General features: G+C 43.7%; 1 protein-coding gene across 1 annotated transcript in view; it reads left to right on the top strand.

Annotated features, from left to right (window-relative positions):
- Positions 1 to 25,844, top strand: part of dis3l2 (DIS3 like 3'-5' exoribonuclease 2) — a 63,523-nt gene that overhangs the window by 11,475 nt on the left and 26,204 nt on the right. The window contains exons 8-15 of the mRNA XM_056293147.1: positions 224 to 397; positions 1,933 to 2,012; positions 16,265 to 16,377; positions 16,684 to 16,791; positions 17,298 to 17,531; positions 17,986 to 18,065; positions 19,747 to 19,930; positions 20,414 to 20,500. Coding sequence (XP_056149122.1) covers positions 224 to 397; positions 1,933 to 2,012; positions 16,265 to 16,377; positions 16,684 to 16,791; positions 17,298 to 17,531; positions 17,986 to 18,065; positions 19,747 to 19,930; positions 20,414 to 20,500 — 1,060 coding nt within the window. The remainder of the gene's footprint in view (positions 1 to 223; positions 398 to 1,932; positions 2,013 to 16,264; positions 16,378 to 16,683; positions 16,792 to 17,297; positions 17,532 to 17,985; positions 18,066 to 19,746; positions 19,931 to 20,413; positions 20,501 to 25,844) is intronic.

Here is a 25,844-nt window from a genome sequence, read left to right as displayed (position 1 = left end):
TTATTTATTTATGCTGTTTTTATTTTTAATCTTACTTATTTGGGCTTACTCTTATTTTTGCCTTGTCTGGTTTTATAAATCTGTAAATCACTTTGTAACATTGTTTTAGAAAAGTGCTAAAAAAGTTATTATTGTTATTTATCATCATTATTATTATTATTCAGGTGGTGTACTCTGGCTGTAAAGCTTTTCCTCCATATCTGTCTGTACCTCTTTTCTCCAGCCGTCTTTCCAAGTCCTTGGGCCAGGCCGGAGAGATTGAGCCAGAGACAGAGGGCATTCTAACAGAGTATGATGTGGATTTCTCTGAGTTCTCCGATGAGGTACTGGATTGTCTACCTAAAAACTTGCCCTGGGCCATCCCGCCACAGGAGATGTGTAAGAGGAGAGACCTGAGGTGAGACCAGTAGATCTTTTACATTGTACTTCTCAACCCCATTTTATAGTGTAAGATTATGCTTTTATTTTTTTGTGGGTTTTACTCTTTGAATAAAGGCAAGGTACAGTTTTAAAATAACAATGGCACCACAGGAATAAGTTGAGACATTTAGATTGAGGCCAGCAGCTAAAATGTTATCTTTCAAATATTCTCATGCCTTAGAGTAGACAAGTACACACAGCACTCAAAGGTCTACACAACATTAAAACAACCCATTTTCACTGAATACTGATGTACTTGGACACATGGAAGTCAGAGATCAACTCTGGTGCTTATCTTAACATTTTGGCACAATCTATACGATCCATAAGCAAGCAGTGAATTTCAGCTAAGTGCTGTTTTTTTCTTTTTTTTTCTTAATAAAGTTAGATAGTTTCCACTGGGAGGAAAAACTTGCAAGACTTAATACCCAATAATGGATTTCCACAGGACAACATATGTTGCCGAGCTGGTGTAAGATGTGGCTGTAATAACTGTGTCCATTACTCTATTTATCCCTCACACCAATCAGCACTGTCATTCATTTGGACCTAATAAGGCAAAATCACAAACTAGGCAGCCCACAACACGCATGAACACGACTGTGAATGCTTTCAGTACCTTTGCTGCATTGGTGAGTTTTGCAGTGAGTAATATATATATTTAGAATGTTGGTGTGTATATATATATATATATATATATATATATATATATATATATATATATTTTTTAGAAAGTTTATTCATCTCCTGTCAATACATTTGTAGCTCACTTCCTCAAAACTACATTAGCAACGCCCACAAGCTGTTCGAAAGCGACAGCTAGACGACAGCAACTTGGCAACATACAGCTACAAAGTCGCTGCCAGTGTGAGCTCAGGGTTATAATGGCAGGAAAAACACTGCTTTTTCTGTCTGTGTTTGCGTGTATCTGTCCTCTGCAAATCTCACATACTACTCGGCCTGTCAGCCTAATTTTTGTGCATAGTTATGATTGTATGATCAAGAATCTGTCATGGCCACGGTGATTAAAAACCTTTGAAAATCCTGCTTTATGGGGTAATTAAGTGCTATCTCCTCATTTTGTTTTTCACCTAAGTCCAAGCACCAGAGAAGGGGAGATATGCAGGCAGTGCCCGTTTGTATTTTCCCTTCTGGTAGGCGAAAAAAGGGGATGGTTTGTGGCCAACTCTGACCACTGGAGGAGGGGAGATGCGCCTGGCAGCGATCTGCACTCTACTGAGTGCACTCTTCTAGTTAAAATCTCAGATGGGGCTGCAGTCTATCTAAACTGGAGTGTTTTGTTGACCTTTAACTTAATCCACATTTCTGGATAACATCCACAGTGGTTTACAGACTTCCCAGTCACAATTAAAACTGACCAGCATTTGCCAGGGGCTCTTGTAATTTATGTTGTACAAATCTAATGGGTATAAGTAAATTTTCATCATGCTAATAGGATAATCTCACTGTTACTCACATAGCATCTACTTACTGTTCATTTATCATCTGCAGAAAGGAATGCATCTTCACCATTGATCCTGCTACTGCCAGGGATTTGGATGATGCTTTGTCCTGTAAACCACTTCCTGATGGTAAGCTGTTGTGTAATATCGTGGTGTGATGATATGTGTTTTTTGTTTTGTTTTGATTTTTTTCCTCCATTAAATGAAGGGTATGCGTTGCAATATGGCACCGTGGATAGCAGCCTCGATGTGTTGGTGTGCTTTGTTTTGCTTTGTGTAGTTTTTTTAATTTTTTTTGCAGACTCTGTGTTTTGCTACAATACTTGAAGCTCTTTCACCAGAGAAGAGCTTATGAACATCAGGGAAACTACTTCTGCAGATTTATTCCCTGACTTTCCCATCCCATCTGCGGAGTTATTGGACATTTGTGTCAAAGGTGCACTCACCCTTGTTCACATAGTGAAACGCTGAAGGAGAGGGAAAGGTGCCGGCGCACTTGTGCATCTCTACAGATGCAGACTATGCACTCCGTTGCCGGTAACATTTCTCTAACATGCAATCACTGTGCAAAAAACTAGACAAACTTCATCTACTGGTGGGGAAGAATAGAGACTTTTCTTCATCTTGTGTTTTGTGCTTCATGGAAACTTGTCTGTGTGGATCAGTACCAGTTCTGCACTGCAACTGGCAGGCTGCCCTCTGTTCAGAGCAGATTGCAACACAGAGCTGTCTGGCAAAACGAAAAGTCGGGGTATTAGTTTTTATATTAACTGTAGGTCATGTAAAGATGTGACAGTGATTTTGCAGCACTTTCCTTCTCATGTTCTGGAATTTTTTTTCATCAACTGCAAACCCTTATATTCCCCCCGTGAATTCGCCGGGGTTTACATTCCACCACAGGTCAACGTGCAGAAGGCACGACGCGTGCTCGCTAACCAGATACTATGTGTGGAGCAGACAAACTCAAAAACGCTTTCATTATTGTCCTCGGCAACTTTAACAAAGGGAATCTCAGCCATGAACTACCTAAATACTGTAAGCTGATTAAATGCCCGACCAGGGAAGAGAACACTTTAGATCACGGTTACACTACAATCAACAGTGCCCATCACTCAGTCCCCCATGCTGCACTGGGACACTCTGACCATGTCATGGTCCACCTGATTTCTGCAAACGGGCAGAAATTAAAACGCTCTAAACCTGTTGTGAGGGCATCTAAGAAGTGGACCAGCGAAGCTATGGAGGATCTTCATGCATGCTTGGAGTGTACTGACTGGGATGTTTTCAGGTATGCCACCAACAGTCTTGATGAGTACACTGAGGCTGTGACATCTTATATCAGCTTCTGTGAGGACAGATGTGGGCCATCACGCACAAGGGTTAGTTAAGATAATAACAAAACCCTGGTTTACAGCTAAACTCGGACAGCTTAGGTTGGAAAAAGAGGAAGCGTTTGAGTGGGGATAAGGTCTGGCTTAAAGAGTCTAAATACAGGTTTAGCAAGGCTGTGAGAGGTGCTAAATGACTTTAAGAGACTTGAACAGCAGTTCTCAAAAAACCATTCGGCCTCTGTCTCGAAGAGCCTCAGACAGATCACCAACTACAAACCGAAAGCCCCCCACTCCACCAACGACTTGCAGCTGGCCAACGATCTGAATGAGCTCTGTTGTCGATTTGGAAGACAATGGGACAGTCCTGACACCATCCCCTGTGACTCCATCCACCAACTGCTCCTCCCCCACCTCAGCAAGGGCATGGGCCTCTCCACAACTCATCTCCTCCATCACTATCTGGTACACTGCTGCCACTGCCAAAGACAAGGGCAGACTGCAGCATATAATTCCTAGGTGTGGGGGAGCCTGGCCTGAGTGGCTAAAATGTAGGAGGCAGACTCAAAAGTATTTCCATACAATACAAAATTATTTACCGGGTGTAGTTACATGTAAAACAATATATGAAAAAGTAAACGAACAAATTAACAGTTAACGCATCTTAACTGAAAAACTCCCTTCCCAAGAATTGAGTTTAAACTAACAAATAAACAAAATTCATAATAATTGAGCTTTAAGTTAACAAATAACTGAACAGAACTCAGCTCATAACAATTGAACTGAAATTAACGTGCACACATCTATACCCTGTCGTCCTACAGCCCCCTAACAACTGCTTAAATCCTCCCCTTGAGTTGATCAGCAGCACCTGAGTTTAGGCTGCACCACTGTGGCAAGGAAAGCCAACACCTGGTACTAATTGAGATGATGATGGGACAAATGGTTGTGTTCTCACCCACTTTGTCACACTAGGGCTGTGCAATATGACCAAAATCTCATATCCCGATATAGGTCATTCATGTCATGATAACGATACATATCACGATATAGGACATTTTCTGTAAATTCAATGAATAAATAGTTTATATAAAATGACAACATGGAAAGGCATATTTCTTATTATATTTTGAATTATATACTTGACAAATAAAAAGTACTTACTCATATTTGATTATTTTTCCCCTTTTATTTAGAACCTTTGCACAAATTTTCAATTAAGCATGTAACAAAATATAAAATATGAATATATAAAATATGAAAAAGGGAATAGAAAACACTTTTCAACTATAGTTGCGAAGGTGGTAAAAAAGGCTTGTGGTGTTTGAGTCTGTTGTGGGGGCCAGCATGCGGCATATTTTGCAAAGTATGGTTTTCTGGTCCGTATCAGACTTTCCATACCCAAACCACATCCATTGAAGTAGCCCCTCTTTTAGGTACAAGCTCCTCATTTTGTCCTGGCTGATCGGAGTCCTTCTGTTTGGAATTACCCCTTTCTATGTTACTAAGTTCACTATCCTCCATGTTTGTTTGTGTTGCCTTCATGCAAATTTCCTGCCGTCGTCCGTGCTGTGCAAAGAGTGGAAAGGGTCGTCCAAATGATGAAAAATATTGTTGTAAAGAGTGTGATTTGCGGCACAACGAAATAAACGATAGAGCTTAATATAAAACGATAGAGATTTTCTATCGTCACACAATATAGTATATTCCCTCTGCGAAGAGGGTGATTGGCTGCAACCTGCCATCCCTCCATGACCAGTACACCCCCAGGAAAATAAGGCAAGCAGGAAAGGTCATTGCTGACCCTTCCCACCCAGGCTATGGTCTCTTCAAATCACTCTACTCTGGCAAGAGGTTAAGGTTTATAAAAAACAGAACCTCATGCCACAAGAACAGCTTCTTCCTTACAGCAGTAGGCCTTTCTAACAAGCCCCCAGACACCCACAGATCCTGACACTGCAGCTATTCTGCCCCCACTTCTATCTTTCCTACTGTGTTCTCTGTATATGAACACCTTGCATAAAACCCTCACTACCTTGTAAATAACTCTTATTCTGTAAGAGTAACTTCTTACAATTTTGACCTTTTGTAAATGCAGCTCCTGCCACCCAGTGCCGGGCACCAGGGGCTGCCATTTGGTCTCTCATGTTTCAACTCTGAATGGGGGTTGATTGCACCTTACTTTTATATTTATTTCATTATATCTTGTATATGTATTTTATTTATTGTACTTTTTAACTTTTATCTTCATATTTAATATTAATCTTTCCCTCTTGCACCAAGACAAATTCCTTGTATGTTCTTGTACTGGGCAATAAATACGATTCTGATTCTGAAAGGCTTTAATGGGGTAAGGAAATGGAGATGTTCTGATACCCCCCCCCATCCCGATAATCGATTCCGAGACCTGGGCTTGCATATCTGCCGGTACCGATCCGATACCAGCGCGTCACACACAAAGACACACACACACACACACACATATACACACATATATATATATATATATATATATGTGTGTGTGTGTGTGTGTGTGTGTGTGTGTGTGTGTGTGTGTGTATTTTTTTTTTACAGCTGTATACTACTAACCCTGTATGAATGTAGTGATTGCTGTCATTGTCATATGGCTTGGCTAAGGTTAACCCCGTTGTAAAACATGAACAAATATATACAGAGAATTAATGCCATAGAACTTTTTTATTATCTAGTTTGACAGTCACAACTGAAAAAGAGCACAAATAAATAAATTTAGGAATAAATAAAAATTCCTTTAAAAAAAACAAAGTGCAGCCACAATTTAGTAAAATAAAAAAAATGGTAAATTTTATATAGTGCACTAACAGTAAACAGTAGTGCAACATCAACTTAAAAACGAAACATTCGGGGTGTCCGGGTAGTGTAGCGGTCTATTCCATTGCCTACCAACATGGGGACCGCCAGTTCGAATCCCTGTATTACCTCTGGCATGGTCGGGCGTCCCTACACTGCACTAGCGCCTCCTCTGGTTGGTCAGGGTGTCTGTTCGGGGGAGAGGAGGAACTGGGGGGGGGAATAGCGGGATCCTCCCACGCTCTGTCCCCCTGGTGAAACCCCTCACTGTCAGGTGAAAAGAAGCGGCTGGCGACTGCACGTGTGTCGGAGGGGGCATGTGGTGGTCCGCAGTCCTCCCCGGATCGGCAGAGGGGGTGGAGCAGCAGCCGGGATGGCTCGGAGGAGTGGGGTGGTTGGCTGGGTACAATTTGGGAGAAAACGTGGGTGAAATAAAATAAATAAATAAACATTCAAAGATAAACAAGAATTACAATTAAAGTGTAAACAAAAGAGCAACAGCTACAGTTAAGGTAAAAATTATTAGCCCCCTTTATGAAATTAAACAAAGCCCTTAACTTTTCCATGAAAATGACCATAACCAAAAGGGTTTATAGTTTAATTGCTTCTAAAAGAACAAAGACAAAATCTCCACTAAGCTTGATTCAGATATTTTACTGATGCGTTGAATTGAAACAAGAAAAAACAATAATAACAAGGCTAAAATTATTAGCCCTCTGACAATTAATAGTCAATAGTGTAACCTTTCTGACTCACTACTAACAACAACCTCTTATGGCAGTTCCTAACTAGGTTGGCACATGTTTCTTCAGGGATCTTAGCCCATTCTCCCATGGCAAATTTTTCCAGCTCATCCAAATTGCATGGTTTTCCAGCATGGATATTAACCTTGAGCTCCCGCCACAGATTCTCAGTAGGATTGAGATCTGGGCTCTGAGAGGGCCACTCCAGGACCTTGATTTTGGTGTCCTTCAAAAAGTTTTGGACCGACTTGGATGTATGCTTCGGGTCATTGTGTTGCTGGAAGACCCAGCAGCAATCTAAAGCTAGACTGGCAGCAGATTTCTTTACATTATCCTTCAAAATGTCAACATAATCTTCTTTCTTCATGATCCCATGCACCCGAACAAGGTTCCCTGTGCCTGAAGCAGCAAAACAGCCCCACGGCATTATGCTCCCACCACCATGCTTAACTGTGGCAACTGTATTTTTAGGGTTGAAGGCCTCTCCCCTCCTTCACCAAACAAAAGCACCACCCATGTGCCCAAACAGCTCAAGTTTAGTCTCATCAGACCAAAGGACAGACTTCCAAAACTCATGCCCATGATTTCACGGGCAAACTTTAGTCTGGCTTTGATGTGCCACTGTGTGAGCAATGGAGTTTTTCTTGGACGATGACCTCGAAGCCCACCATGATGAACAGCCTTCACAACAGTCTTCCTTGACACATCAAGTCCAGAAGAGGCCAGTTCAGCAACAATCATCTTGGCAGAGATCCAGGGATTGTTGTTGACATCTCTATTTTCCTGTCTACAGTTTTTCAAATCTTGCACTTTCGGCCATGTCCAGGTTTGTTTCTAACAGAATTTGTCTCCTTGTGCTTTGCAATGATGCAATGCACAGTTGTTCTAGACATTGTGAAATGCTTGGAAATGGCCGTATAGCTTTCCCCCTTAACATGATCATCCATTATCTTCTTTTTGAGTTCCAGAATGATTTCTTTACTTTTTGGCATGATCAAATTACTTCTTACCAAGAATTTAAGAGTAGTCCCTCTCAATCAAGTTTTCAAGTGCCACCAGCCCTGTTCATTGGAGTCCCCTTAAGTAAAGTTCAATGCTGATTGATTGCTCAGGTGTGGTTTGAAAGCTGATTGATTGCTTAGGTTTGTTTTGAAAGCAAAAAAATCACATGGGGGGCTAATAATTTTGACCATCTCAATTTTCACTACATTTGGTATAAAGCAAACCTGAAGATTTATTTTACATTCCAAAATGTACTAAATAGGGGCCTTAACATTGATGAATGTTTTACTCTGTAAAGTTTTATGAATGATGCAAACATTGGGCAGAATTTTAAGGAAATGTTCCATAGTTCCTTGGGGCTAATATTTTGACCTTAACTGTACACAGCAAACAGAAAAGTTGAAACAAGTAGGCGGCTACACATTGCATTAGCAACTTAGTACTGCTCACAATGACAAGAGCAATGGCAGGTTCTTTTTCAAGAAGATGAGCATTTCTGCTCTCTCTCCTCTGTACCTCCTTGCATCAACAATATTGGAGGCTGCGCTGAACAGTCTCTCACTGTCCGCACTGGTACAAGTAGCACAGAGAAATTTTGCAGCAGTGACAGCCAGGGTGGGAAACCGAACTAGGTTGCGTCTCCAGTACTGGAATGGGCTGTCTGAGCATTGGGATAGTTTTCACTGTCAAAATATGTCTGTATTTGAACCTGTGTGCTTGTGCTACTCACCCTACAGTCCTCATCATGCTCATGCAGGATTTCTTCAAACAGGCCCTTCAAGCAGCTCTTGCTGCTGCTACTTGCCTGTGCTTCCATACGTGGGACCTTTTCTGGCACTGGCTCTGCTGTCTCAGTTGTGGTCTTCTTTAATGACTCTTCCATTTTCTCCACCTCTTGCATCAGTACATCCTTTGTATGCTTGATGCTGTCCGCACTTGTTAAGTATCTGAAATAACAATATAATATATTAAATAACTCGACCATATAAAACATGCTGTTCCACCTCATCACCACGTCTTGGTGCAGAAGTTTGCTGGGCATTTGGAAATCTTTCTAGATATCCTCCAGGCGTGTAGTGGCCAGTTGCAAGTGTTTAAAGTGCCCAATTATCTTTCTAGTGTAACGGGTCAACTGTACCCATGTAGTGGGATGTTGCATTTTGTGTGCTGGTATAGGCCTAAGTGAATGTGTACCCACCTCACAGCTTCTCACCCTTTCTCTCTAGCTAGCAGACAGTTGGTAGAGTAGTGAACTGGAGCAATAACAAATTTATTTAAACTTAACCCAGCAGTTAGTTTCCGGGGGGGGGGGGGGGGGAAAAGAAACCTTCACCGTGTCTCTAAACTGTAAACTCAAATCAGATGACTCAATAAATTCACACTTTCTTTTCTCACACCAGTGGAGTTTCTTGTTAAGTTTCAAAGTGTCCCAGGACAATGAAATAACCTTATTCCTATTTTCAGTAAGAAATTCCTTCTTAAACTGCTTTACTCTGTTGAGGAAAAAAAGGTGAAGGCAACATAATGCTGCACTTCCAGAATGTAACCCTAATGCCCTGATTACTCCTGAAAACCACACTATTTGAATGTTTTCTCAAAACCGGACTGCAACCTCACTCAGTCTGCTCCTCCAGCATTACAACATGTCACAGCCTCTCGCCCTTGACATCAAAGCGATTGCTCTTGACACCTGCTATACCAGCTGACACCTGCTACACCAGCTGACACCTGCTGACCCCCCCCGGCACACCAGCTGGCCATCAAGCAATCGCCCTCACCCTTAAAAGCCTCCACTATGGACCAGTCTTCGCTGGACCATCGCCATTCATGGACCTCTGCCTACCTGCCACTGAGCCAACTCCTGCTCTACCCCCAAGATCGGTCACTTCAATAAAGACTTGATTCTTCCCTTACCTGGTTGTCCCGTCTGCTTTTGGGTTCTTTCCTGACACATGACAGTACGTTCCAGCCACTATGGACCCAGCAGACCATTCCACCACAGACCTGGCCATGGTCTGCCAGGCTGTAGCCAACCAGGAATCGGTCCTCGGCCAGCACAGACAGGTGCTACAGGAGATGGCTGACGCCCTCCGTGAGCTCTGCTCAAAGATCTCCGGAATCCAGACCCAACTTAGAGCTTCCGCTAGCCCGGGACCCGCCCCTCCATCTCCGGCACCCTCAGCGCCATCAACTTCGGCTAAGGAACCATGGGTTGCCCCGCCCGATAAGTATGATGGAGATTTTGGACTTTGTCGCCCTTTTTTGATGCAGTGTGAGATTGTGTTTAACCAGCAGCCCCAGTCATATTCCACAGATGGAGCCAAAGTCGCTTACATCATGGGTCTTCACCGGGGAAGCGCTCTGGATTGGGCTACAGCAGTGTGGGAGATGCGGGCCTCCACTTCCTCCTCCTACGCTGAGTTCACCACTGCTTTTCACCAGGTTTTTGATCATCCCGTGCGGGGAAAGGACGCTTCAAAAAGACTGATCTCTCTCCGCCAGGGTTCCCGAGCGGAGAGCGGATGGAACAACGAGTCCCTCCAGGCCGGGTTTTCCAACGGTCTAAGCGAATCCATAAAGGACGAATTGGTTTCCTACCCCGAGCCTGGAGGGTTGGAGGAATTGGTTACCCTGGCCATTCGTGTGGACAACCGTCTCCGGGAGCGGAGGAGAGAGAGGACGCGCCGCTTTCCTGGTCACAACAACTTTCCATGGGCCACACCTCCAAACGCTGGGGGCCGAGCTCGCTCGACTGAGGCTGACGTCCTCCGAGAAAGCCTGAGGCATGACTCCTCCCCAGCTTCGGAGCCAATGCAACTCGGCCGCTTCCGGCTCAACCCGGAGGAGCGTCAACGCCACATCACCGAGAACAGCTGCTTGTACTGTGGTCAGCCTGGTCACTTTCTCGCCTCCTGCCCTCACCGTCCGTCAAACTAGCCGGCTCACGAGGGAGAGGGAGGATCCCAGTGAGCTCAACTGTCTGCCCTCTGTCTCCTCGTCCACGTACCCAGTTGCAAGCTACCATCAGTTTTAAAGGTCAGTCCACTAAACTTTTGGCTTTAATTGACTCTGGAGCTGATGAAAGCTTTTTGGATGCAAGTGTTGTGAAGCAGTTAGGTCTTGCCACTGTGAGTCTGGACCAGCCTCTTGAAGCTAATGCCCTGGATGGACGTCTCCTGGCCCGGATAACCTCTAAGACCGAGCCTGTGCGCCTCCTGTTGTCGGGAAACCATCAAGAGGAGCTAAGTTTTTTCGTTATCACTTCTCCATTTGTTCCCATTATACTTGGTCATCTCTGGCTGGTTAAGCATAGTCCCCATAATGATTGGTCATCGGCCAGAATTTCAAGTTGGAGTCCCGTCTGTCATGCCATATGCCTCCAGTCTGCTCTGCCTCAGTCTGTCCCCAGTCAGGTGTCAAGCTCTGAGACCTCTGACCTGTCACTGGTGCCTCCAAAGTACCATGACCTCCAAGCCGTGTTCAACAAGCAGCAAGCTCTCTCCCTGCCTCCTCATTGCCGCTATGATTGCGCTATTGACCTGCTGCCGGGCGCTCCCCTCCCCAGCAGTCGTCTATATAGCCTCTCCAAGCCTGAGCGGGAGTCCATGGAGAGGTACATCAAGGACTCCTTGGTGGCTGGTCTTATTCGCCCGTCATCGTCACCCCTTGGTGCAGGGTTCTTCTTTGTGGCCAAGAAGGACAAAACCCTCCGGCCGTGTATTGACTATAGAGGCCTCAATAACATCACAGTCAAGAATAAGTACTCTCTGCCCCTCATGACTTCTGCTTTTGATTCTCTCCAGGGAGCCACAGTGTTCACTAAACTAGACCTCCGCAATGCTTACCACCTGGTCCGGGTTCGAGACGGAGATGAATGGAAGACTGCCTTCAACACCCCCCTGGGGCATTTTGAATATCTGGTGATGCCATTTGGTCTCACTAAGACCCCAGCTGTCTTCCAGAGTCTGGTCAATGACGTCCTACGTGACATGTTGGATCGTTTCGTTTTTGTTTACCTGGATGATATCCTGATTTTTTTTCCAGAGACCTGTCAGAGCATGTCATGCACGTCCGCCAAGTCCTTCAACGGCTACTGGAGAACCGCCTTTTCGTAAAAGCAGAGAAGTGCGAATTCCATGCCCCTTCAGTCACCTTCCTGGGCTACATCGTGGCCGATGGGCAGGTGAGAATGGACCCCGCCAAGGTCAGAGTGGTTCTTGAGTGGCCAAGCCCGACCAGCCGTAAGCAGCTCCAGAGGTTCCTCGGTTTTGCCAACTTCTACAGATGGTTCATCCGCAATTACAGCCGCGTTGCGGCCCCACTAACTGCTCTTACCTCCACCTCCAGACAGTTCCTGTGGACCCCTGTAGCAGAGACAGCTTTCCAAGCCCCCAAGCACCGCTTCACCACAGCTCCTATCCTCATCCAGCCAGACCCAACCAAACAGTTCGTTGTAGAAGTGGACGCCTCTGAGATTGGGGTGGGGGCGGTCCTTTCTCAGCGCTCCAGTGAGGATGGCAAGACACACCCCTGTGCCTTCCTGTCTCGCCGTCTCTCCCCAGCTGAAAGGAACTATGATGTGGGGAATCGTGAGCTCCTGGCGGTGAAATTGGCACTGGAGGAATGGTGACACTTTCTCGAGGGGTCTGAGCTTCCTTTTATAGTGTGGACTGACCATAAGAACCTGGAATACATCCAGTCAGCAAAGTGGCTCACCGCGCGCCAAGCCAGGTGGGCGCTCTTTTTTTGGTCGTTTTAATTTTTCTTTGACGTACAGACCTGGCTCCAGGAATGCCAAGCCCGATGCTCTGTCTCGTGTGCATGGGGAGGAGTCTGAGCCCAAGCTCCAACCTGACACCATCGTTCCCTCTACCTGTGTGCTTGCGGCTGCGGCTGTCACCTGGAACATTGAAAGGGAGGTCATGGCAGCACAACAGACTCAGCCTGACCCAGGTAACGGTCCCCTTGGGCGCTTGTTTGTTCCAGACGCTGTTAAATCTAGTGTGTTGCAGTGGGCTCACTCTTCCAAACTTACCTGCCATCCTGGAGTAACCCGTACCCTAGCCTTCCTCCGTAGGCGGTTCTGGTGGCCTTCCATGACGGAGGATACTGGGTCTTTATGTTTCTGCCTGTCCTGTTTGTGCCCAGAATAATCCCTCCACTCGGGCCAGTGCCGGTCTGCTGCGCCCCCTGCCTGTTCCACACCATCCCTGGTCGCGTCTGTCCTTAGATTTCGTCTCTGGTCTGCCCGCCTCCGACGGTAACACTGTTGTACTGACTGTTGTTGATCGCTTCAGTAAATTTGTTCATTTTTTGCCCTTGTCTAAACTGCCTTCGGCTCGAGAGACTGCAGATCTGCTAGTCAGGGAGGTTTTCCGGGTCCACGGTCTTCCCCGTGATGTAGTGTCTGACCGTGGCCCCCAGTTCACTTCTGCAGTCTGGAAGGCTTTCTGCTCTGCCATTGATGCCACCGTCAGCCTGTCATCGGGGTTCCATCCTCAGACCAACGGCCAGGCCGAGAGGGCCAACCAGGCATTGGCGACTGTTCTCCGCTGTCTGGTGTCTGCCAACCCATCCTCTTGGTCCTCACAACTTCCCTGGGTAGAATATGCCCATAACACCTTGCCATCGTCTGCTACTGGGTTGTCCCCTTTTCAATGCCTTTACGGCTAACAGCCTCCCCTTTTTCCTTCTCAAGAGGTAGACATTCCGGTTCCGTCTGTCCAGGCCCATGTCCGTCGGTGCCGTCGGACCTGGCGGCGAGCCCGTGCTGCACTGCTCAGGGCCTCTGGATGTTACCAGCGCTTGGCGGATCGTCATCGCACCCCTGCTCCGGACTACTCCCCCGGTGACCAGGTATGGCTCTCTACCAAGGATCTACCCTTGAAATCGGACACTAAAAAACTGTCCCCCAGGTATATTGGTCCCTTTCCCATTGTCAAAGTCATTAATCCCTCTGTGGTCCATCTGAAGCTGCCCCGCACTCTCCGGGTTCACCCTTCCTTCCATGTGTCCTGCCTCAAACTTGTCTCTACCAGCTCTCTAGTTCCTCCGGCCCCCCCGCCCCCACCTCCTCATAGATCAACGATCATCCGGCTTACACCGTTCGTCGTCTCCTGGACTCTCGTTGCCGCGGTTGCGGCCTGCAGTATCTCGTGGACTGGGAGGGATATGGCCCGGAGGAGCGGTGTTGGGTCCCTCGTTGCCTTGTCCTGGACGCGAACCTCATCCGGCACTTCCACAGGACGCACCCTGACGGGCCTGGTAGGTCGCCCGGTGGCGCCCCTCGGATGGGGGGTACTGTCACAGCCTCTCGCCCTTGACATCAAAGCGATCGCCCTTGACACCTGCTACACCAGCTGACACCTGCTACACCAGCTGACACCTGCTGACCCCCCCCCTTCACCCCGGCACGCCAGCTGGCCATCAAGCAATCGCCCTCACCCTTAAAAAGCCTCCACTATGGACCAGTCTTCGCTGGAACGTCGCCATTCATGGACTTCTGCCTGCCTGCCTACCTGCCATTGAGCCAGCTCCTGCTCTACCCCGAGATCGGTCACTTCAATAAAGACTTGATTCTTCCCTTACCTGGTTGTCCCGTCTGCTTTTGGGTTCTCTCCTGACACGTGACACAACAAACATTTCACGACAGTACATTTCACCATAGTATTGCACAGTCCATCATACGTTCTGTTGCACAGTTTGTATAAAGTTCATAAATTTCCACTCGTTTAAACCGTCAACCATGTTCATTTTGCTGGATGAAGAATGACAGCGCAGTGCCACGCAGCATGGCGAACAATAGCTGAAATTCTATTTTTAAAAGCCCGTTGCTAAAGTGGACAAAGTCAAGTGGCAGGGAGTGCTCACAGGAGGGAGGTGGGAGAAAAGGAAGTGAGGAACATCCAACCTTGCTGAACAGATTCGTTGAGGATGCTGCTGCTACTGTAGCACGGTCCGTTCACCTCAAACACGGCGGCTGTCGTCCATTTCCTTGTGTCTCAACTCGAACTCACACAACTCCGTTTTGAAGCTACTAACTTTTTGGTTACGTTATCACAATCGAACATCAACTTCTCATCCACACTGAAACTTTCACTGACTTCCTTACTTAGCCACAATGTTCTTCTTTATTTCGTCATCACACAAGTCCCGCCCTCTACCACTGTGTGTTTTTTTTAAAATAGGTTTACAGTTCTTGACAGTCGCTGATTGGCTGATGAAATGCTCACTCATTATTGGAGCCAATTTAACCCTTTACAAGCCAGTCAGTTTTATATGGCTCGCCACACTAGCATTTGCCAGCACATCGCTTACACTTCGCTGTGATGGCACCACCAGCTGGATCGAGTAGGCGAAGCACCCCAAACTTGACAGATTCAACTTGTCAATCGCTTTCTTCATGTTTCTTGTGTTGTCGCGCAAAACAGCATGAACGTTGCACTTGGGAATGTTCCATTTTACCATCATTCCTTCAACTGTTTTCGGCAATTGACGTGCCAGTATATGACCCATGGAATTCATTTGCTTGCAGCACTGCACTTTGAAGAGCAAATGTCGAATGTCCACCCAATGTGCAGTAAAACTGAGAAAAGACATCATTGGGCATACATCATTGCTCCAAATGTCAGTTGTAAAGCTAATCGCCTGTGTGTTTTTTAGATACTATATGAAATGTGTTCCCTCGCTGTCTCGTATAGTTTGGGAAGGGCCGTTTCGGAGATGTATTTGCGATTTGGCAAACTGTACCTTGGCTCCAAATGATCCATTAAGCGGCGAAATCACACATTTTTGAAGACCGACGGGTTGGTCATCCAGAACAATGATTTGACAAGTTTGTGGGTTATCTTTGTTGCTTTTGGGCCATCTTTGTGGGATTTATCGTGTTGTTGGAATGCAGTTTCCAACGTTTGTTGCTGCAGTTTGTGCTCCCCCCCCCCCATGCCTTGTTGAACTCCTCGTGTTCTTTCGCATAATGTGTTCTTCAAATGCTTTATAAGATTGCTGGTGTTGAAATTGGCAACACTAGTGCCACCCCTTGAAACTAAAGCCTTGCATACTGTACACTTTGCCGTTTTACTGGTGGGATTTTGCAGTGTAAAATATTCCCTAATTGCTGACATTTTTCTAGCATTACACTAATTACCCAAAACCAATTCTTCTTTGCCACTGTAAAACAGTAGCTGCCAGTGGCAACACTACGCAACTTGCTGTGTAGGCTACTGTTTTAGAGTAGCTAAGAATAATTGATTTCCAGGAAAACAGCTGTTTTATCCAGGCGAAACTACTTTAAAGTTGATCCCATTTCAGGGCTAATAAGGTACGTGATATCGGATCAGTGCATAGACTCGTGAACTTGCAGATACCAGATCCAGCATTTTAGGCACTATTGGAGTCGTTTCTGATACTGGTATCGGAACCACTCTATAGGGAAATGGTTTTAAGTGGTTGCCATCTTCATAGCCTGTCTTAAATGCAGGTAATTTTGAGGTGGGGGTCCACATTGCCGATGTAAGTTACTTTGTGGAAGAAGGCAATGCTCTGGATACCATGGCCAGCCGGAGAGCCACCAGTGTGTACCTGGTTCAAAAGGTCAGCAATTTCTGATATCCTTGGCCTCTAATTCTTGTTAATATTTACTTGAAATTGTTCATTGATCATAAAACTTTGTTAAACTCTCATTTATTTTAGTTTAATTTTAAAGTTTTTAAAATACACCCTAATCTTTTGAGTTCCATTGGTTTAATTACTTTTCTGCAATGTGATTAGCTGCTACAGTTGTCCCTTATCATTTGACCCTTTCAATCTGATTCTTTCATTGTTTGATACATCTCAGGAGAGAATTTATTTAAATATCTGCTGCCAGCATGCTACGTGCGCATGTTTTGTCTCCCTCAGGTTATTCCCATGTTGCCCAGGCTGCTGTGTGAGGAGCTGTGCAGTCTTAATCCTCTCAGTGACAGACTTACATTCTCTGTCATATGGAGGATCACACCCCAGGGGAAGGTATGTTTTTCAAGTACAGATTCTGGTCATTCCTGTAGTGCACTAATTGCTTCATAAGTAACCGCTAGTTAGCTTAAAACATTTTAAATAAAATTGCCTAATGACATGTCAGGCTTTAATAATGTCAGACAGGATTGTGAATTTTGACAAAAGTCCTTTATGACAACATGTATTCCTCTTAAGATGCATTAAAAACAAAGGAGATTAATCTTCAAATGCAGATTAGTCAATGAAATAAGAGATAAAGAAACTCCTTTTTGGAATAATTAGGATATGCAGATTCATGAATGTTACATTTTAAATTGTAGAACTTTAACACCTCTGTATTAAGTGGATACTGCTGAAAAAGCAGTATCTACTTAAGCAGGCATACATTTTTGAGCAATTTTCTACAAAGCTATAAACCATGAAGTTTCACAGCACACAGATATAATGGAGTAAAGTGTCTTAGTTTAGCACTACTTGGTTGTATTTAATTAATTTGTTGCTCCTGCCCCATCTCCCAGATTCTGAGTGAATGGTTTGGCCGCTCCGTGATCCGCTCCTGTGTGAAGCTGAGCTATGACCACGCCCAGAATATGATTGAAGCCCCTGACAAGCTGTGCAGTGCTGGAGAGTTGCCACCCGTGGACCCTGATCATCCCATTGACGAGATCCACCAAGCTGTGCTCAACCTGCACTCCATTGCCCAGAACCTCCGAGCTCAGCGTTACGATGGAGGAGCCCTCAGACTAGACCAAGTTAGTCCCAATTGTCTTGATATTAACATTTATGGAGTGACTTGAAGGATGTTTGGGAAAGATAAGAAGACATGCAGGAGAAGTTTTAACAGGGCATTAAAGGGTTTCTGATATAATGTATGGGTGGCCCACCCTGCTAAACTAACAATGATAGCAAGTCAAGTCTGCACCCCATCCTAAACCCTGAACTGCTAGCATCAGTTGTTGGCCAGTTTCAAATAATGTTGTTAACGGTGTCCTGATGACATGGTATATTCCTGATTCATACTAATTAATTGGTATTCTTTTTAATCTCAGGATAATTGATCCCCAATCTGGGGAAAACCCCTCCAATTGGCTGAAGTGTGAAATTACTTTAATGCATCCTCTCAGTCCTGTCTGATTTTGCATATCAATTAGACAAACTCACAAATTAATTGTTTATTTAATGCTTTTTAATGTTTTCATTTTTCAGTTGAAGCTATCTTTCAGCTTGGACAAAGAGAGCATGATGCCACAAGGCTGCTATGTCTACCAATACAGAGACAGCAACAAGTGAGTCCAAGACTGACTTTAGCTGTGTCTTTGTCTGCGTACCATTTATTTGTCTTCTAAAATGGGAGGCAAATTAAAGACCTGCCAACATGTATGCATTTTGCATATCATGTACACATTTTGACATCAAAACAAGCATGTCAAAAAGGTATGAAGCAAGAAGGCCTTTATTGTGAAGCATATGCAGGAAGTGTTGAATTTGTAATAATAGTAGTTTAATCAGGGCAAAGGGGAAAACTTCTGAGGATAAGTGCATCAAACATTACAGTGCAAAAGGAAAATGGGGTGATGGAAAGCCGATATGCCTCAGTATTTGCATGTGAAATAAAACATCAGGGTTTTAATGCATTATGAAGCACTTTGTCAGTGAGATCATGTAGCTTGGATGTTTTAATTCGATTACACTAACAGCCAAATGCATCCAGCTTTGAGCAACAGTGTTTCCACTGGTAATGTTTTTCTGTGGTGAGCTGCCACGGAAAATTCTTTGTCGCCACAGCAAAACGAAATCATATAAGGAACAAAACGTTCCGCTATCAATCATCTGATTCACTTCCTCAATACATACGTAGTTGTTGATGCTGTGCAAGGCATTTACTCTACCTGTGCATAAGTTACCTTTTAGAGATCTACAGCTCCAAACTGTAGTTGAGAGACCTCTGGTTTTATCCATCTAACTAACTGACTAACCAAGTCTCTAGCTTTTTAAATCTTGTCTTAAAACTTTTCTTTATATGAAAGCTTTTACAAATGTTTCATCCATCCATTATCCAAACTGCTTATCCTGCTATCAGGGTCGCGGGGATGCTGGAGCCTATCCCAGTTGTTGGACGGCAGGCGGGGAGACACCATGGACAGGCCGCCAGGCCATCACAGGGCCCCAATGGCGAAATTGCACTAGTTCATCATTTAAATGTACAACACCCTAATTCCTTAAAACTAAAATCTCTGGTTTTAGGTCATTATAATTTACTTTGGCCTGGCTTGTGGCTTGTAAATAACTGTTCTCACAACTCTGTTGTGAAGAATATGGGAAGACACCATAGTAACCTTGCATGAACAGGGACTTTATTTCTTTTCTGTGACAGTGAACAAAATACACTGGCTTTCAGTTCAGACATAAATTAGGAAAGTGCTGCTGTACTGATCCGTGTGGGTTGAAACATTCTAGCATGTTGCACTTCATGGCCACAGCCCAATCACTGATGCCATGGCAGGCGTTTTGCCTTTGACAGCTGATGGAAAGCTCCTGCTGCAGCAGTTTTCTGCCCTCAGTAAGTCGGTGCTGGTTTACCCTTCAAGTATTGCACATCACTGCTGCAATTTGCTCAATATCGTTTTATCTATTCATTTAATGTCATACTGTCACTTGAGAGATAATAACAACACCAAAGTGTTATTTTTTCAAAGTATATGCATGAATTGTATTGCTTTTTGTTTGAAAGGCTGTTCTCTGAATGTTCTGTGCTGTGTGTACAACAGTGTCTGATCGAGTTCGGTTTACTCCCCCAAAATGGTACTCAAAAAATGTGTCTGGTGTCGGCAGGTCTGAAATTAACTTTGCCAATGTATGACATTTATTAAAATGTCTTTTTTTTTTAAAATAAACTGCTTTATGTTGAACCCCTCCTCCCTCGATCCTCTCTAACTCATCTCTCCGTCCAACTGTCTGTTCTCTTAGGCTTGTGGAGGAGTTCATGCTGCTAGCTAACATAGCCACAGCCCACCAGATCTACCGGATCTTCCCGGAGCAGGCATTGCTCAGACGCCACCCTCCGCCTCAGACCAAGATGGTTGATGAGCTGCAGGAGTTCTGCGACCAGATGGGGCTTGACATTGACTTTTCTTCCGCTGGAGCATTGCATGTTGGTTCTCCCAAGATTAGGCAGTAGTATATTTGGCCAAATCTACTGTGAAATTCCAAAAAACTCTTGTCATTCAATATTCCCCCAGTTCTTGTAAGCAGCATCAAATATCTAAATAGTTACCTTCACATCTTTTCCTACTAAACTCATGCAGTTTGAGGTTTAGCAACCCCACATTTGCTAGCCAACTTGCTTATCAACCAAGAGTTTGTGTTTGACTTTAACACTAGAACAACCTAGTAGTACATTTGCTTTTTTTATTGAACAAAAACTGGGTGAGATGCTCTGCTTTACATTGAGATGCTCATTATTTTCTGTTTAGAGTTTATCCTCTCCTAGGAAAATTACTAAAGAGCAGTCTTTTCCTCAGATTTCAAAATAGACAAAAAATTTCAATCAAAAGTCTTACTGGAAACCTCTAACAAAGAACAAGAGCAGCCATTTTCATTCCATTGAATTAAATCTCTACTTTCCAATCCTCAGAGGAGTCTCCATGCCACCCTTGGTGATGATAAGTATTCTGTTGCCAGGAAAGAAGTCCTCACCAACATGTGCTCGAGACCCATGCAGGTGAGATCTTTGCACTGACACCCAGATTTCCTCAAGGTTTTAGGATGTATTCTGCTGGACACATTCATCTGCGTGACTCATTTGCTGTACTTGAACCAGTTATATTTAGTTACATGGGATATGAGTGTTTGCAAATTAACACGACAACATGTGAAGAGTTCATATCAAAATGAGCTTGCTTTAGGGACACTGACCGACTGCTTGTTTTACCTCTGGTGGGCTGTCAGGGCCATCAGGACCTTCTCTGTTTGCCCTGTCAAAATCCTCATTTGTTTTCATAGTTAAATTGAAGTATGCCTGAAATGTGTCTGAATTCAATTACTTGTTTTCTTCTGGGGCTGAGCAGAGATATTCTGCGTCATCTAAATGGATCACATCTGTAGTGGTGTTGTCACAATACCAACGTTTTTGTTTCGATACCATTAACAAGTCGTGAATTTTGATACTTTTTAAAAAAAAAAAAAAGAAGGGAGAAAAACACTCAAATATAATTATTGTGCTTTATTTCCAACCTGGACAATGTTTTCAGTCGAAACACAAACTTTAGAACAGTGAGAACAATAAATAAAATAAATTAAAGCAGTGGTATTTAATGTAAAATGACAATCTTGGTTAACTAAAATGGCAGCATAATCTCAAACTGTTCAGCTACCTCTAACCTAGCCTAAATCTTTGCACCGTAATCTTTTTTTTTTTTTTTCTCGGTCAGGAAAAGTGTTGTCAATTCAACCATTGAGCTTTTCTTTGTTACAATTAAATATATACTTGTATATATTAAAACAATAAGAAATGACATTCAACACAATTAGATCTATGACAAAAATGAGAACATTGATGGCCCAACTAATAAAGCAGCATAACTGGCTTGAATTGTATTCTTGTCACTACTCAGCCTAAACCGTAGTCCTAGGGTGGCTGACGGTTTTTCTTTTTCATTTGCTACTCAGTCACCTTGCCTTGTCTAGATTTTTGGCCAAGAAAACAAGAGTGTCTACATTTTCTCCATTCAGTCTAGAACACCTAGGACTGCAGATATTTCCAGATGTGCTAAAGACATGTTCAGAAGCACAGCTTGATGCTGGAATACAGATGCTGTTTTGCAAAGTGAGGCAGGATGGGGATGTGTGCCTCATGTTGACACCACCAAGTCAGGGGGTCGTCTGCAGGGCTGATGTCTCTTAATTGTTTATAGTCAGTGATCTCACCATTTAGTTTATCTACTGTGTTGTAGGTGTGGAAGAATCTTGTCTTGTCCCAGAACTATCTGCCCCCTTCTTTTCTGAGGTGATACTGCAGGCCAAACTTTTTAGATCACTTCTTTTTCTCTTTGCTGCAGCAGCTGCTCCTCTGTTGTCCTCTGAGTATTCTTGTTGCTCCTGACTGTGCTCCCTAGGAAGCTTAACTGTCTCAGCTTTTATGAGCAATTCCCTCTTAACTCTCTCTTCCATAATAACAACAGTGCTCTTAAATCTTGGACCTAGGAAAGTGGAGATGTTTAGTGTCATCTTCAGCTCGTGCTCATCGTATCTTTTTTCAGTCTTCTCTAGTGCTCTGCTTCATTTCCAGCGCTAGTGGACTATCACCTTTCTCATCTTTCAGGCAGGTTCTTATCTTCCACATGAGTGGCAGGACTGATGAGAGACTTGTTTCTCTCTCTCCCCTTAGGGCAGTGGTGCCCAACTCCAGCCCTCAAGGGCCGCAGTGTCTGCTGGTATTTGTTCCAACCATGCACTACACCACCTGATTTAACTAATTAGCTCACCTCTTGGACCAAGGAGGGAAAGGAATTTGTTAAATCAGGTGGTGTAGTGCATGGTTGCAGCAAATACATGCAGACACTGAGGCCCTTGAGGCCTCGAGTTGGGCACCCCTGCCTTAGGGCATCTGTGAAATCACTGAGTGGAGCCAAGACATCCCTCACTGTTTCTAAAGTTGTCGTGTCTGTGGGCACCAGGTGCCACTACTTTCTGTCCTCAGCCAGAATAGTAGAGACTGCTTGCTGCTGCTCACAAAACTGATCTACCATATCATAGGTGGAACCCCATCAGGTGGGCTCATCATGAATTTAGTGTATGTTGTGGCAGCTTTAAAGATTTCTATTTGTCTTTCAGCAGTCTTGACATCTTATTAGAGCTTGAGAAGCCAGAAACAGTCTTGCAGAGTTGATAAAGACAGCTTGCCATACGATCAGTGTCTATGGCTTTCTTGACTGACAAATGCAGATTGTGGCCAAAACAGAGTATCCAGGTGCGGTCAGCAAAAGCCTTGCGGTTGTTGGAAGCAATATCTGTTGTGATACCAGACATTTTGACCATATCTAGTCCCCAAGAATCTGTCACAATATCATATAGGGCTTCCTTCAGACTGTCAGCTGTGTGGTCAGAATGCAATGCAGAGCATCCTAAGCACCAGGACTGCATTTCAAAGGATTCTGTGATGAACTGGATTGTTCGAGCCATGTATGTGTTTACAGTTTTGCTGGCCCAGAGGTCCACAGTGCAGTAGAAGAATGGCTTTGGTGTCAGCTGTGCCCTGATAATAGACCTTGTCTCGCCATACACCTTGGGAATTTCATTATACATAAAGAAATTCCTTGTGGGGAGGTCATACCTTTTGTCCAGGTTGTGTACAAGATTTCTGAACCCAGCTTTCTCAAATAAATATACTGGCACTTGAGTTGCTTCTGAGTGAAAGGAGTCACTCTCTCTGAGCCAGAGGTACTAGACTGCTGTATTTGGGGGGAGGGGGGGGGTGTTTAGAAAATGTATGGTGATGAATTTGTCATAGCAGTGGGCCTAATTAGTTGGTGAGATACCATACCTAGAAAACATTATGATGAGACTGATTATATCATCTATGACTAGGTTATATCATATTGTTTCACAAAAAATAAAATAAGAGTTCCAGTGCTGTCTTTCTACAATATGTATGAAACATTAAATGGGCAATGGCCAAATCTCTCTGTATAAAATCATGTTTGTGACTTTGCTATATAGAGATGCAAATGTGCATTAATTAATTTCTGTTGTGGGTACAGGAGATGTTGTGATGACTTGTTTGCTAGCTTGGTGCATATGCAGAATTGAAATGTCTCTCCGCAGTTAAGTGACAGTGTCTTCGACACCGTTATTTGCATACAATATCATGGGTGACACTTTCAGCACTACGCAAATATGTAGGCTATGTATGAGTATTTATATGTTACTACTACGAAGAGGTTTTTCGATCACTCTATTTCTTTTTAAGGACATAACGGGAGTAAACTAGTCAACTATCACCTGTTGGTCTTTGAATTCCTTGAAAAGGTCGGGATGTTTGTCTGACAAATATTTGGCTAGGTTTGACGTGTCGCCTCCTTTTGTGAGACACACTTTAAAACAGCGCTTATGCAACGGTGCTGCTGTGTTTAAGGGCTCGCCTTTTTCGTCCACTTTATCTCCATATTCCACTTTGGGCCCCCTCTTTGCCAACGAGTTCAGGTGTTGCTGAAGTTGCTGTCATCTCTCCAAGTCCAGACTCTGAACAAAACGAAAAAGTGGTCCGCTCTCTCTATCGTTGCTCTCAATTCACTTCACGCTTGCTGCGGCTTGCATTACAAACTCAGGGTTGTGTCCCACAACGTCACACACACCACTAGCGTAACATCACTGCTGTCAACGTGCTTAAAGAGACAGATTCCTATTAGCCAGATCAAATAGCTGTTTTCATAATATAAAAGTATCGTTTTGATGCGAGTGCATTGGGACTCCGGACTGCAGATCTATGACAGTGCGGATGAGGCAGCCAGAGATCTGAATAAACACAAAATCAAGCTGATGGTGACGAAGAGAGTGAACACTGTAGCAGCCGTGGAGGAGAGACTGAACGAGTTGATGCCATGGAAACATAACAACGCGACAGACACCACAGCCCAGCATGCAAGAGAGAAAGAAGCTCAGAGTTCAGATGAAGCTTGCAGTGCTAAAACTGGAGGGATTGAATAGATGAGTGGTCCAGATAGGTAATGAACATGAAATTATTAAACCAAGACTCCTATAAGACAGAACTTGGAAATACATCCTGTTTTGGAAGAGGCACCTTGTTAGACAGGTATACTTTTAGTTATTCGAACTACCTATGGCAATTGAACTTGAATACTGTTTTTACAATCCTCTTATTATTTCTACAACATAAACTTTGAAAACATGTCCCTTAATAGTTTTAGTTTAAATAACGAAGATGACAATTAGTTGTTTTTTCCTCTTATTTGTCGTGATCTTTACTATTTGAAAATGTAAAAATTCTGGGCCATACACTATTAAAGACTTTTGACTTCACAGAATAACAATAGGAAAACCGGTAGAGGGAGTGGTTCCCCTATGCGCTGAATGTTGGACACTTCTAGTACAATTGGGTATTTTCTCACTACTAGGGAGGACCCCTACAGTAATGAGGCACTTTACCCTTCACCCACCAACAGGGACCGTAAGGGGTGGCAAAATACATCTTTTTTGGGGGGTCACAAAGTTCTGTGTTCGACTGATATTCCATAGTTCATATGGTTGTTTTTTGTTTTTTTTATGTTTGGGTTTGGATTGTAACACAACTCCATAAATAGGAATGATGGAGAATAATATTAAGGTACTGTCGTTGAACATCAACGGTTTGAATAACCCTGTTAAATGTCGGAAGATAATTACCAAATTAAGGAAGGACAAAGCACAGATTATATATTTACTAGAAACGCATCTGTCTAGGCAGGAAAATGAGAAGCTTAAGCAGTTTGGCTATACAGGTGCATTCTATAGTTCATTTCATCATGGTTGTAGAAGGGGTGTGACTATACTCATTCCTAATACAGTGAAATTTGAATGTACTAAAGAAATCAGTGACAAGGAAGGGTGATGCATTGTGAAAGGAAAACTGGAAAATGAAAAAATGACAGTGGTTAATGTCTGTGCCCCCCCTAATAGTGAAAAGCATTTTTTTTAACTGTTTGATAACATAATTATGGAAATGAAGGGAATATTAATCTGTAGGGGTGACTTTAATATAGTGATGAATAGTAATGTAGACACAACAAACAAGAAAAATACCAACCATGTTACAAAAATGATCAAGACAATATTTAATGAATTTGATATAGTTGATACTTGGAAAGAACTTTATCCCTCTAAAAGGGATTATACACATTAGTCAGCACCTAATAAAAGTTACGCTAGAATTGACTATTGTTTTTTATGAATAAAAAAGACATACAGGGTAAAGGAATGTGAAATTTAAAATGCAGATGTATCGGATCTGCGATTTAATTAAAAGTCAAATTAAAACCATGAGGAAAAAAAACACTGGAGGTTAAATGTTG

The sequence above is a fragment of the Lampris incognitus genome, chromosome 14 (assembly GCF_029633865.1).
Source record: "Lampris incognitus isolate fLamInc1 chromosome 14, fLamInc1.hap2, whole genome shotgun sequence".
NCBI classification, from domain to species: domain Eukaryota; kingdom Metazoa; phylum Chordata; class Actinopteri; order Lampriformes; family Lampridae; genus Lampris; species Lampris incognitus.
The sequence above is the reverse complement of the archived record's forward strand: the minus strand, read 5'-3'. Positions and strand labels throughout refer to the sequence as shown.